Source organism: Myotis yumanensis, unplaced genomic scaffold (genome assembly GCF_028538775.1).
Source record: "Myotis yumanensis isolate MYYU_CA2020_CCGP unplaced genomic scaffold, mMyoYum1.0.hap1 SCAF_23, whole genome shotgun sequence".
Lineage (NCBI taxonomy): Eukaryota > Metazoa > Chordata > Mammalia > Chiroptera > Vespertilionidae > Myotis > Myotis yumanensis.
In genome coordinates, this window is record NW_027223774.1 from 7,125,585 (window position 1) to 7,138,310 (window position 12,726).

The following is a 12,726-nucleotide window of genomic DNA, read 5'->3' on the forward strand; positions in this document are numbered from 1 at the left end:
CATTCCTCCCTGGAGAAGTACAGGGCAATGTCCTCAAAGGTCACGCCAACCTGTCAGAATGGAGACAATTAAAACCAAAGCTGCCTTTCTGAGAACTAGTAACCCTACTCCTTACACACCTTGCCCCCTACAACGTCCTCCAGGGGCCCTGGTTACTGTGGACACCAGGCCCTAATGCCATTGCAGGCTGCTCTCTCATCACAATCCCATTCGTCACTATGATTGCCCTCAGCAGAGCAGATGGGTTGAGAGGGAAGCATTGGGAGAGGGGAGGGTACAGGGCAATGCCATTTAAGGTCTGGTCGATGCCTGCAGGGCGCCAGCCTTCCAGCAAAGCAACACCTTTGCAGTCTCCTAGATCCTGCCTCCAAGACAAAGCCAAGCGTGGGTTTATGCTTCACCTTTAAGTTCCCACAGCAGGTCTCGGGGACCATCAGCTCACACTTCCCCCAGATGTGCACACCACTGGGTAATGTTTATCCCCTTCCCATCTCAGACCCCAGGTTCACTCCCTCAGCTTCTCCCCTTCCTGCTCCAATGCCACTGGATCTCGCTGGACTCACCCATGAACTTGGCATATGGCGTGTAGAGCTTGTAGTCCAGCCGGATCCAGGCCCACCCCAAGCCCCTGATGGACCCACAGCCGGGAAAGCCCCGAATGAGGCTGTGCCGTCCTCCCTGCAGCCTCTGATCTTTCCGTCAATACTCACAGCCACATCCTCAGGGACCTTCAGATGCAAGTCACCCCCGTCCTCTCTGCCCTGCACTTGCTGTGTCCTCAGAAGCCACAACACTCCTCTCTCCCCTCCTCCTTCCTCACGGGCCTCCACGCGGGACTGAGCTGCAGGACGGGACAGGCGCCCTCCCCAGGCTGTGGTGTCTGTGTGCGGAGGCGGTGAGGGCCTGGGGGACTGAACTCACCTCAGCCCGTCTCCTCAGCGGGGGCGCCGCCATTGCCCTCTGTGGGCTGAGCCGGGCGGGAGCAGAAGCCGCTGCAGGAATGGCGGTCCCTGTCCCGGCCCTGGCGTGTGTTCGTGTGGCGACTCCGAGCTCCAATCCCAAGTGGGAGCTGTGAGCACCACTGGCGGCTCCCACCACTGGCTGTGAGGCGGGGAGCACCACTCTCCGGCCTTCTCCACGGGACTGTGGACTTGGAAAACCGCACCGCATGAGACAAAAACCTGAGATGGCGAAATAACGCCACAGGGATTGCCAGTCCCGCCCTAAAGCAGCGGAAATGCCTTGTCTGACGCTCCATTGGCTCAGCCTGATGCCACTCCATGCGTGGCCTTCTGGGTAATGTAGTTTCTAAGTCCAAGGCCAGGATCCAGTATTTCTCAGTTGATTCCAGGACTGGATTTAGGGGCAAATAGCCCAAGAAAACACCAAGTACACTAAGGGTCCTCTAGCGCCTTCAGGGGAGGTGATTTCCGGAGCAAGATTGTTTCTCCTGCCCTTGGGTGGCTTCCTTTAGCTGCGGGTTTTGCATATTTTTGTTCAAGACTTGCTCTTTCTGAATGCAGGCATTGTTTCTTCATTCAAGACTTTTGGCACATGTCTCTCCCAGGCCATATGTTTCTGGAGGAGGTTGTACAAGTCTCTAACTGCCTTAACCATTGAATCCATTGTACAAAGATAAGGTCACAAAACAGACACTCATACTTAAGGGCATCTGCTTCTGATGCCATCCAAAGTGTCAGCTCTGCCTGGGCTGCAGTGTGGATAAGATGGTCAAGAAACATATGAAAAAATGCTCAAAGTCACAGATCACCAGAGAGAAGAAAATTAAAACAACAATTAGGTGTCACCTCACAACTGTCACAAGGGCTGCCATCAACAAATCAAATTATGACAAGTGCTGGGGAGGATGTGGGAAAAAAAGGGACACCTAGTACATTGCTGGTGGGAATGCAAACGGGTGCAGCCATTATGAACATCAGTATGGACTTTCCTCAAAAAATTCAGTGCAGAACTTCCATTTGATCCAGTGATTCCACTTCTAGGAATATATCGTAAGAAACACCAAACAATCAGATGGAATGAATGCACCCTTCTGTTGATAGCAGCACAATTTAAAATAATAAAGCTGTGGAAACAGCCCAAGTGTCCATCAATAGATGACTGGATTAAAATGCTGTGATAGAGCCCTAGCAGGTTTGTCAGTGGATAGAGCGTCACCCTGCAGACTGAAGGATCCCAGGTTCAATTCAGGGCAAGGGAACATGCCCAGGTTGAAGGCTTCATTCCCAGTAGGGAGTGCACAGGAGGCAGCCAATCAATGATTCTCTGACATCATTGATGTTTCTCTCTCTCTCCCTTGCATTTCTTCTCTGAAATCAATAAATGCATTTAAAAAAAAAAAAACACCTGTGAAACATTTATACCATGGAATACTATGTAGCAGTAAAAAAGAATCTTTACACTTACAGACAGCAGAGGGACCTGGAGAGCATCATACCAAGCGAAATAAGTCAAAGAAGGAGTATCACCTGATCTCACTCATACAGAAAATCTAATTAACAAAATAAAGTGGTGAATGGAGCCGAAACCGGTTTGGCTCAGTGGATAGAGCATTGGCCTACGGACTGAAGGGTCCCGGGTTCGATTCCGGTCAAGGGCATGTACCTGGGTTGCAGGCACATCCACGGTGGGAGATGTGCAGGAGGCAGCTGATCGATGTTTCTAACTATCTCTCTCCCGTTCTCTCTGTAAAAAATCAATAAAATATATTTTTTAAAAAGTGGTGAATGGAGTGGATACAGAGACATGGAAGCATGGAAGGAAGTGCGCAATCTCAGAGTGAAGGAATGGGAGGAGAAAAAAAGAAAAAACAGCCTCAGGTGAGGATTAAACACACACACACACACACACACACACACACGCAAAACAAAGTCACCTGAGCCTTGAGAATTTTCTTCCATTCTCTTAATGCAATGGGAAAACACTAGCTTGCTGTGTTTTGAGTGTGCTCTAAATTTGTGTTTATTAATCTGTGTTCAATCAGTTGAGTCTCTGGAATTGATGATAACCTGCATGTAACTTTCTCCTGCTTCACAAGAGTCAATTGTCTTTGGTGATGTTGTAAGAAATGTCCAAACTTGTGGAGAATTTTCCAAAGTTTATGTGACCCAAGCCGGTAACAATGCCAGGAAGCAGAATAACAATAAATTGCTTGGGAGAATGGCAGTGTTGCACCTTTTTTATACGTGAGACTAAAGAAGAAGACATAAATGGGTTACATGACATTCACTGGTGATAAATTGGGGGCAGGAGCTAAGGAGGAAGATCTCTGGGACTGGATAAAAAGTAAAAAAAAAAGACATAAACTCCTTTTAAAGTTAGTTCTGATAGGTAACAGTTAATATTTAACACAATAACAATAATGATTGGGGCTCTGTGATCTTTTGTATTCAGAGATTGTGCTCTTAGGAGTCTGTGAAACAGAAATGTCCCTGAAAACCCAAAGGTATGTTATCCCAGATGCAAAAAGACAACAGACAGGCTCAATAAGGTAAAATTGGACCCTTGCAAAAAATTTAAAAACCACACACACACACACACACACACACACACACACACAGACAAAACAAAATAAACAGACTAGGACATAAATACCCCCGTGAATAGCTTTTACTTGGAAAGTTACAACTTTAAAGCATCCTATGTGGGTACTTTTAGCTTCTGAGTTTGCAAGATTGCCCATGCCATGCCAGGCTCCCCGAGACTACTAGGTTTACTGTGTGCCATCATTTTTGTCCATACTGGGGAGTTAGAACCTGTGGGTTGAGGTGAAAATTCAATGAGTGGTTTATTAACTCAGGGACCCATCTTGGATGTCCTCCTAAACACAATGCCCCCAGTATTGCTTTTGTGCCTTTATTTGGTCTCCTATAAGTAGTCATTTTTCAGGTCCATAAAGTCTTAGGTTCTAAATGTGGTGGAGGTATTCGTAAGGACAAGAAAAAGGTATGTTTCTTGGCTGTGGCCTTCCACAATTTATGAGAAGCACCTGCCAATTAATCCCTAAGATTGTTGACTCCTCTAATCCAACAACTCCTCTGTTCAAACTGCTGAACAAGAGAAGTTACTTGCAAGACTACATTCTTGCTATCCCTCCGCCCTGCTGTTGTCACAACTCAGAGACCTTTCCTACTTTTAAAAGATTTCCCACATTCACTGCATTTATAAGGCTGTTCTCCAGTGTAAACTCTCTCATGAGTACGAAGGTGAGTACTACAGGTAAAAGATTTCCCACATTCACTGCATTTATAAGGTTTTCCTCCTGTGTGAACTCTCTGATGATATTGGATACCAGGGCAACGGGTAAAAGACTTTCCACATTCACTGCATTCATAAGACTTTTCTCCTGTGTGAACTCTCTGATGATGACGAAGAACACTGTTCCAGGTAAAAAATTTCCCAAATTCACTGCATTTAACTTTCAATGGTGTTTTTTATTGCAGCTATATCACTCTTCATTTCATCTTGGTTCTTACATAAGTTATTCATTTTTTTCATCTGTTGATTTTTTCATCTGTTTCTTTTTGATTCTTGTGTAAGTTGTTGTTTTTTTCCTCCACCCGGTTTTTGCATTCTAGGACCCTTAATCTGAATTCTTTTTCTGTCATGCTGCATGCCTTTGTTTCACTTAGCTGCTTTTCTGGTGAGTCCTCCTTTTCTTTCCTTTGGGGGTTTCTTTGTCTATCCATGTTTGATCGTACCGCCATTTCTAGATGTTGAGTCATTCAGGGGCTGCTCCTTGGGTGGCAGTGGCTCCTCGGGCTGTGGTTGCTCCTCGGGTGGCTGTGGTAGCAGCTGCTCCTCAGTGGCAGCAGCTCCTCTGGTGGGTGCTGTTTACAGCTGTGGTGGCTCTTCTGGCTGGTGTGGGGAGGCTTGACACATAGCTGCTGTTCCTCAGAAAGAGGGTGTGCTGATCACGAGGCTGCTGTTCCTTGGATGGGTGTGGGCTACACACACAGCTGCTACTCCTTGAACTGGGGCGGACTGCTCATGTGGCTGCTGTTTCTTGAATGGGGGCTGGTTGCACATTCCTGTTGTTCCTCTGATGTGGTGGGCTGCTTGTGGGGCTACTGCTCCTTGGACTTGGACAGGTTGATTGCAAGTCTGCTCGGACAGGGGTGGGCTGCTTGCGCAGCTGCTGCTCTTTGGACAGGAGTGAGCTGAACGCATGGCTGCTCCTCCTTGGACGGGGACGGGCCACTCACTCGGCTGTTGCTTGTTGGACAGGTACAGGCTGTTGTGGCTCTGCTCCTAGGACCGGTGCGTGCTGCACAGGGCTGCCACTCCTCAGACGTGGGCGGTCTGCTCGTGTGCCTGTTGCTCCATGGACCAGGGTGGCTGCTGCTGCTTCTAAAATGGGGACGGGCTGCCTGCAGAACTGCTACTCCTTGGATGGGGGCGGGCTGCTCACACAGCTGCTGTTCCTCGGATTGGGCAGGCTGCTCATGCAGCTGCTGCTGCTTGGACAGCTGCTGCTCCTCGGACTAGTGCAGGGTGTGGGCTGTGCACAGCTGCTTCTCCTCAGATGGGGGCAGGCTGCGCAGGGCTGCCACTCCTCAGACGTAGGTAGACTGCTCGTGCGGCTGCTGCTGTTCGGACAGGTCGGACTGCTCACATGGTTGCTGCTCCTCAGATGGGGAAGCGGGCCGCTCACACAGTTGCTGCTCCTTGGACAGGGGCAGGCCACATGAGGCTGCTGCTCTGAGGCCTGAGGCAGGCTGCTCACAGGGCTGATGCTCCTTGGACAAGAGTGTGCTGCTCATGTGACTGCTGCTCACATGGTTGAGAAAATAATGTGAAAGGAAGTAGAAAATAAAGCAACAAACAAAAAAAGGAGAGCAAAAAAAAAGAGCAACAAACCCAAAAAGGAAAAACAAAGCAGAAAGAAAAAAAGCTAACAAAATAATAATAAAAAAATAAAAATGAAAAATTGAAACGTCATTCCTTTGGCTGGCTTAAGATCCCAGTTTTCTGGAATGTCTGTGATTTTTTTTTCTGTTGCTGGGACTGAAAGCCCCTCTATAGGCCAGACCCTGTTAACTCCCAGGGACTAGTCAAATTATTTTAATCCTTCATCCCATTCAGGGTGGAATCTGGGTGTGGCTGTATTCCTTCCCTGGGGCCTGGAGGGAGGAGTTATATCCTCAGGAGAAAATGGCTGCCCAAGTCCTGGGCTCAGGCGTGACTCAGTACTCAATTTTCTGCCACCTCTCCTGGACCCCCTTCTCTCCCCAGCCTCTCCCCAGATTCCACTAGTCCACACCTTCTCCCGCTCTTCAGCATGGGTGAGTGTCTGTATCTAAAATGTCATATGAACAGGGTTCAGTGAAAACAAACAAACAAACGCCGGCTGCAGACACAGGGAGGACTGATTCTCTGTAAGCTCCTCTCTTACCAGCACTGCATGGTCTGGTCAGTGCTTCATGTTGCCCCTTAAGGCTCAGTCCCCCGTAATTGTGGAACCCAGATCTCAAATCCCCTGGTGCCAACAGTCCCACGGATCTCCTTTCCACAGTCAGGGGCTGTGCCTGTCCCAAGTGACACGGCTGGGTGCCATGTGGTCTCCCTCTGACCCTTTGGGCTCAGAGGTCTGGCAAACTTTCCTGCCTAGATCCCTGGTTTTTACCTTTCCAGGGGAATTCTGCTCTTCCTGGCTGCAAACTGTCTCACCAGCTGAGTATACTTCGCCAATTCGGGGTGGGTGTTATTAGTTTTAGCTGCTCATTCTATTTGCTCCGGGGACAAGCCTTGGGATGCATCTTCCTATTCCGCGACCATCTTGTGATGCACATCAGTCATTCTTTTTATCAATAGTTTTTATATCATGTTTTTGTTCTTATATCGTGTCTTTGTTGCTATATCAAATTGTTATTGTTTATTTATTAATCAATTTATATATTTTCATGTACACTTTACTAATTTTCTTTCATCTCTGGCACTTCTATTATAGAGAAAGGGCAAATAGCGATATTAAAATATTTCTTCTAATTAATTTCCTTTTAATGTGCACAAATTCGTGCACTGGGCCACTAGTTTTTAAATAAAGAACGATTGACCAAAGAAGATATTCTCTAGTACAGTAGTCGCCAACCTTTCGGACCTTATGACCACCAGTGGTTCGTGGACCACCGTTTGGCGACTGCTGCTCCAAAGGTTTCTTTAAACCAGCAGACCAACCTTTTAGATCTCAAGTACCACCTGTGGTTTGCGGATCACCTGTTGACAACCGCTGCTCTAGAATGTGGAGCATGTGAATGTTTCATACATTGGTGGAAAAATGTCAAAAGGTACAATCAGTTTATTTTTATTTTTAAGGAATAGCTTATTGATTTTTTTAAAAAATATATTTTATTGATTTTTTACAGAGAGGAAAGGAGAGAGACAGAGAGTTAGAAACATCGATGAGAGAGAAACATCAATCAGCTGCCTCCCGCACATCCCCTACGGGGGATGCGCCCGCAACCCAGGTACATGCCCTTGACCGGAATCGAACCCGGGACCCCTCAGTCCGCAGGCCGACGCTCTATCCACTGAGCCAAACCGGTTTTGGCAGCTTATTGATTTTTAAAATATATATTTATTAACTTCAGAGTGGAAGGGACAGATAGAAGCACCAATGATGAGAGAGAATCACTGACTAGCTGCCTCCGACATACCCCACACTCGGTTTGAGCCAGCAACTCGGGAATGTATCCTGACCTGGAATCGACCCATGACCACCTGGTTCATAGGTCAAAGCTCAATGACTGAGACATGCCAGGTGGTCAATTTTATTAATTTTTGGAGAGAGAAGAAGGGCAAGGGAAAAAAACACAATGCAAGTGTACAACATAGACCAGCCATTTCTTGCACACTCCATTCTGGGAAGCTAGCCCACAACCCAGGGACACACCAAGCAATTCAACTAGCAACCCTTCTGTACCTGGGATCACAGCCAAACAACTGAACCACAACATCCATGCTGGTATATTCCGTATAGACCACAATATGCTAAACTTTGTCAATTTAAACATTCAAATTCTCAACGACTCAAATTATACAATGAATTGTTGATGAAGGTAAATAAAACATATCCATATAAAGAGTTACACAGAAATGTTTATACCAACTTTATTAGAAATAACAAAATATTCATAAAAATGGGCAAGCTATTGGTGATATATTCAAAGGTAAGAATATTTATCAGAAAAAAGATTACTAATATATCTTTAATGAAACTCCAAGTATTTATGAAACATAACTTAAAGCAGAAAAATACTTAGAAAAAAGTAAAGTTCTCTATTAAAATGGAATGTAAATCCATGGTTACTAGGAAAGCTGTGAAGAACAGGGACAGATTAAAAGAGGTCATGAAGCAATTACACAGTGACAGATATGGTCAGTATTATGACTATAATGATGATTTTAGTTTCATGCACACATGAAGATTTATGAAATACTATACTAAACACGTATTTTACTCATTATAGCTTTTAAAAAATGGTTCAAAGTTAAAAAATGTATAAGTTCAAATATATTGGAAAAATAGGTTTGGCAAATCTATATTCAATCCACCTTCTTATGCCCTCTGGGCGAGAGTTTCACCCAGTGACAGAAAATTAAGAAACAATGAAGAACTTTACCCAAACCAGGAAGAATGCTGGCTGAGTCACAAAAGCCACACTCCTGCACTAGACACCCTTTGCATTTGTCCTTCCTTTTCTGTCAGCTCACCAATGGCTCTGAGGTGAACATCTCAGAGGATACAGGAAGACACAAAACCTCTTGATTATATTTAATGACAATGACTGTATCCACAGAAGATAAACATGCCTGGAGATCCTCACATCTGTGTACACAACGCTCCTGTAGTCTTTTTCTCAGAAACATTCCTGGATGCACGTTTAGATGAGGAACATTCCACCTAATGGGATACAATCCCCTCCAAAACTCATTAGGTCAGTATTTCTGCAGTGGAAGGGTTTCCTTTAATTGTGATGGTTCTCCAACCAGTGACCTGCACCCATGGAATTGTAGGCATTAGGGCACCTGGCCCTCTGCAAGACCTGGGCAAGAGATTACCTTCAAGTGCATGGGCATCCCTTGAAAACAAGAAAAAAATTCATGCTGCTAGAAGATATACTCGTGGTTGTCACAGCTAACCCCTCTGAGGAGTGATCACTGTGTCCCAAAGCATCCATCACCACATGAGTACTACAGAGGCCACAGTGTTTCCTAGGAAATTATGGGCAGCAGTGTAAATTTGGCAAACACTGCTTAGTTAATTTATGCACCATATTGTTCCTTGAAAAGCAAAGAATGTTTGAAACCCCATAAAAGGTTTTCACCTCATCATGCTTGGACAGCCCCGATCTCCTTATAAGCTAACCCACAGAATAAATAGAATACCCAAGATTCAAGAAGCCTTAGGAAAAAGCCATCATTATTTTACAAAGGAAAGAGACACGAGACTGGCAATTCTTGCATTGATGACTTATGCACTCAATAAATTCATCACTGGCATCCAGGAAAAGTGTGACCTTGAGAATGGCAGTCCCTATGCAATACTGTTTTCTGGTGCCAACACTAATCAGTCCTATGTGCCAACTGGTAAGAGGAAAAATAATTAAGAACCAAGGGCTCAGGTTTCCTAATTTTCTTCGACAAATTAGACAAGAGTTAGCTTCCCTGGGCACGTGAGGATGGTGATGGATGCCATCTGTTGGGACCTTATAGGTGGTTTATTGAAATACCTTCAGCAACAGAAATATACAGTGACATAAATCTTATAAATGCGGCAACAAGTCTCTGTATATTGGAAAGTGTAAATATGGTTCCAACATAAAAACAAACACAACAGCAAAAACACTTATGGGGAGTTTACATAATGTGGGTGATTAAATGTATGAGATACAATTCTGACAAAAGCGACTTCACGAATTTTCTCATACTATTGTTAAGACCTAACTAAGAAACTACATTTCCTACACAGGTAAGAAATTTCTCACATTTGGACTCATATGTGCACAGCAATTTAAATTTGGCTGAGAGATACCTCATGTTAATTGCATTCATAACGGCTTTCTCCTATGTGAACTCTATGATGATATTGAAGACCATTAGTACTTTTGAAAGATTTCCCACATTCACTGCATTGATAAGGCTTTTCTCCCGTATGAACTCTCTGATGACGATGAAGGGCAGTGCTCCAGGTAAAGTATTTCCCACATTTCCCACATTTATAAGGCTTTTCTCCAGTGTGAATTCTCTGATGACAATGAAGCACAGCGCTACTGTTAAAAGACTTCCCACATTCACTGCATTTATAAGGCTTTTCTCCAGTGTGAATTCTCTGATGACAATGAAGGTCACTGCTACTGGTAAAAGATTTTTCACATTCACTGCACTTATAAGGCTTTTCTCCTGTATGAACTCTCTGATGAGTATGAAGGTGAGTGTTAGTAGTAAAAGATTTTCCACATTCAGTGCACACATAAGGCCTCTCACCGGTGTGAACTCTCTGATGACGAGAAAGGTCACTGCAGGTGGTAAAAGATTTCCCACAATCACTGCAATCATAAGGCCTTTCTCCAGTGTGAAAACTTTGATGATTACGGAGGCTACTGTTCCTGGTAAAAGATTTCCCACATTCACTGCACTCATAAGGACTTTTTCCTGTGTGAAATCTCTGGTGAGTTAGAAGGCTATCAATCCTTATAAAAGTTTTCCCACATTCACTGCATTTATAAGGCTTTTCTCCAGTGTGACCTCTTTGATGATGAAAAAGATCAGTGCTAATGGTAAAAGACTTTCCACATTCACTGCACTGATAAGGCCTTTCTCCAGTGTGTAAACTTTGATGATTACGAAGGCTACTGCTCCTGGTAAAAGATTTCCCACATTCACTGCACTCATATGGACGTTCTCCACTGTGAAATCTCTGATGACAACGAAGGCTATCAATTCTTGTAAAAGATTTGCCACATTCACTGCATTTATAAGGCTTTTCTCCACTGTGAAATCTCTGATGACGACGCAGGGCAGTGCTACTGATAAACGATATCCCACACTTACTGCATTTATAAGGCTTTTCTCTAGTGTGAACTTTCAGATGACAACAATGCTCACTGCTAGTGTTAAAAGATTTCTGACATTCACTGCACTGATAAGGCCTTTTTCCTGTGTGAAAATGTTGATGATAACGAAGGCCATTCCTAGTGGTAAAAGACTTCCCACATTCACTGCATTTATAAGGCTTTTCTCCAGTGTGAATTCTCCGATGACAAGTAAGGTTACTGCTACTGGAAAAAGATTTCCCACATTCACTGCATTTATAAGGCTTTTCTTCAGTGTGACCTCTCTGATGAAAATGAAGGTTACTGATATTGGTAAAAGATTTCCCACATTCACTACACTGATATGGTCTTTCTCCAGTGTGAACATTTTGATGATAACGAAGGGCAGTGCTACTGGGAAAAGACTTCCCACATTCACTACACTGATAAGGCCTTTCTCCAGTGTGAACATTTTGGTGATAATGAAGGGCAGTGCTACTGGCAAAAGATTTCTCACATCCACTGCACTGATAAGGCTTTTCTCCTGTGTGAACTCTCTGATGACGACGAAGTGCAGTGCTCTTGGTAAAAGATTTCCCACATTCACTGCACTCATAAGGCCTTTCTCCAGTATGAACTCTGTGATGATAATGGAGGCCATTGCTACTGGTAAAAGCTTTCCCACATTCACTACACTTATGAGGCCTTTGTCCAGTGTGCAAAAGTTGATGATCACCTAGGCTATTACTACTGCTAAAAGCTTTGCCACATTCACTGCACTGATACGGCTTTTCTCCAGTGTGAACTCTCTGATGACGACGAAGGTCAGTGCTTCTGGGAAAAGATTTCTCACATTCATTGCATTCATAAGGCCTTTCTCCACTGTGAACTCTCAGATGATAACGGAGGCCATTTCTACTGGTAAAACCTTTCCCACATTCAGAGCACACAAAGCACTGACTTCCTGCATGGACATCCTTTTCCTGAAAAAACGTGTGGTTGCAACTAATATCTGTCTTACATTCTTTTCTGGTGTTATAATTTCTTCTCCTTTGAAATATCATCTCACATGTCGGAATAGCATTTGGACTGATCCTGGTCTGAGTAGCCTTTAGGTGGAGATGTCCTGACTCGATAAGGACACCCTGCCCAACCTCCCCGCATGTGAAACGATTCTGGGACACATTGAAATTGCAGCTGTTTGAAAGTGAGATGCTGTCCACACCTCTAATGAAAGTGTCTCTCATATGCTGCTGGTGTAATTGTGCACTGAAATAAAATCCTTGTGAACACGCCCCACACCTCAACAGTATCTGTCCCTGTTGTGTTCCCTGCCCCTCCATCACGTGGAAAATATTTCCCAAGACTAGTCCACAACTCTCACAGGGGTGGTGGTTCTTCTGGGAAGACAAGGTTAACTTGGGATTCCTTGCCTTTGACATTCCTACAAAAACGTTCTGTTCAGTCACTGCCTCCAAATTATCTGCTCCACAGCAGCAACCTAAACAAAAGGAAAAGCTGGTGAAGTACATGTTGACCTTATAAAAACAGAATACCTTCACAAGTGTTTATCTATTATGATCAGAATATGATTCCATAGAATGATTTTTAAGACAAGTGAGTTAGACTCTGCAGAAATGGCTGTTATACATAATGTGGCCCGAACGGTCTA

The 12,726-nt window shown here is 44.5% G+C and overlaps 1 protein-coding gene across 1 annotated transcript; it reads right to left on the reverse strand.

Moving 5' to 3' along the window:
- Positions 1 to 8,335: 8,335 nt before the first annotated feature.
- On the reverse strand, positions 8,336 to 12,424 carry LOC138999673 (zinc finger protein 850-like). The gene has a single exon (XM_070401861.1). It carries the CDS (start codon positions 12,395 to 12,397, stop codon positions 10,061 to 10,063), a length of 2,337 nt encoding a protein of 778 aa, XP_070257962.1. The 5' UTR covers positions 12,398 to 12,424; the 3' UTR covers positions 8,336 to 10,060.
- Positions 12,425 to 12,726: the final 302 nt, after the last annotated feature.

What these genes read in the sequence shown, in the direction of transcription:
- LOC138999673 (XM_070401861.1), bottom strand. Translation starts at nt 12,397, where the DNA reads ATGGAGGGGCAGGGAACACAACAGGGACAGATACTGTTGAGGTGTGGG.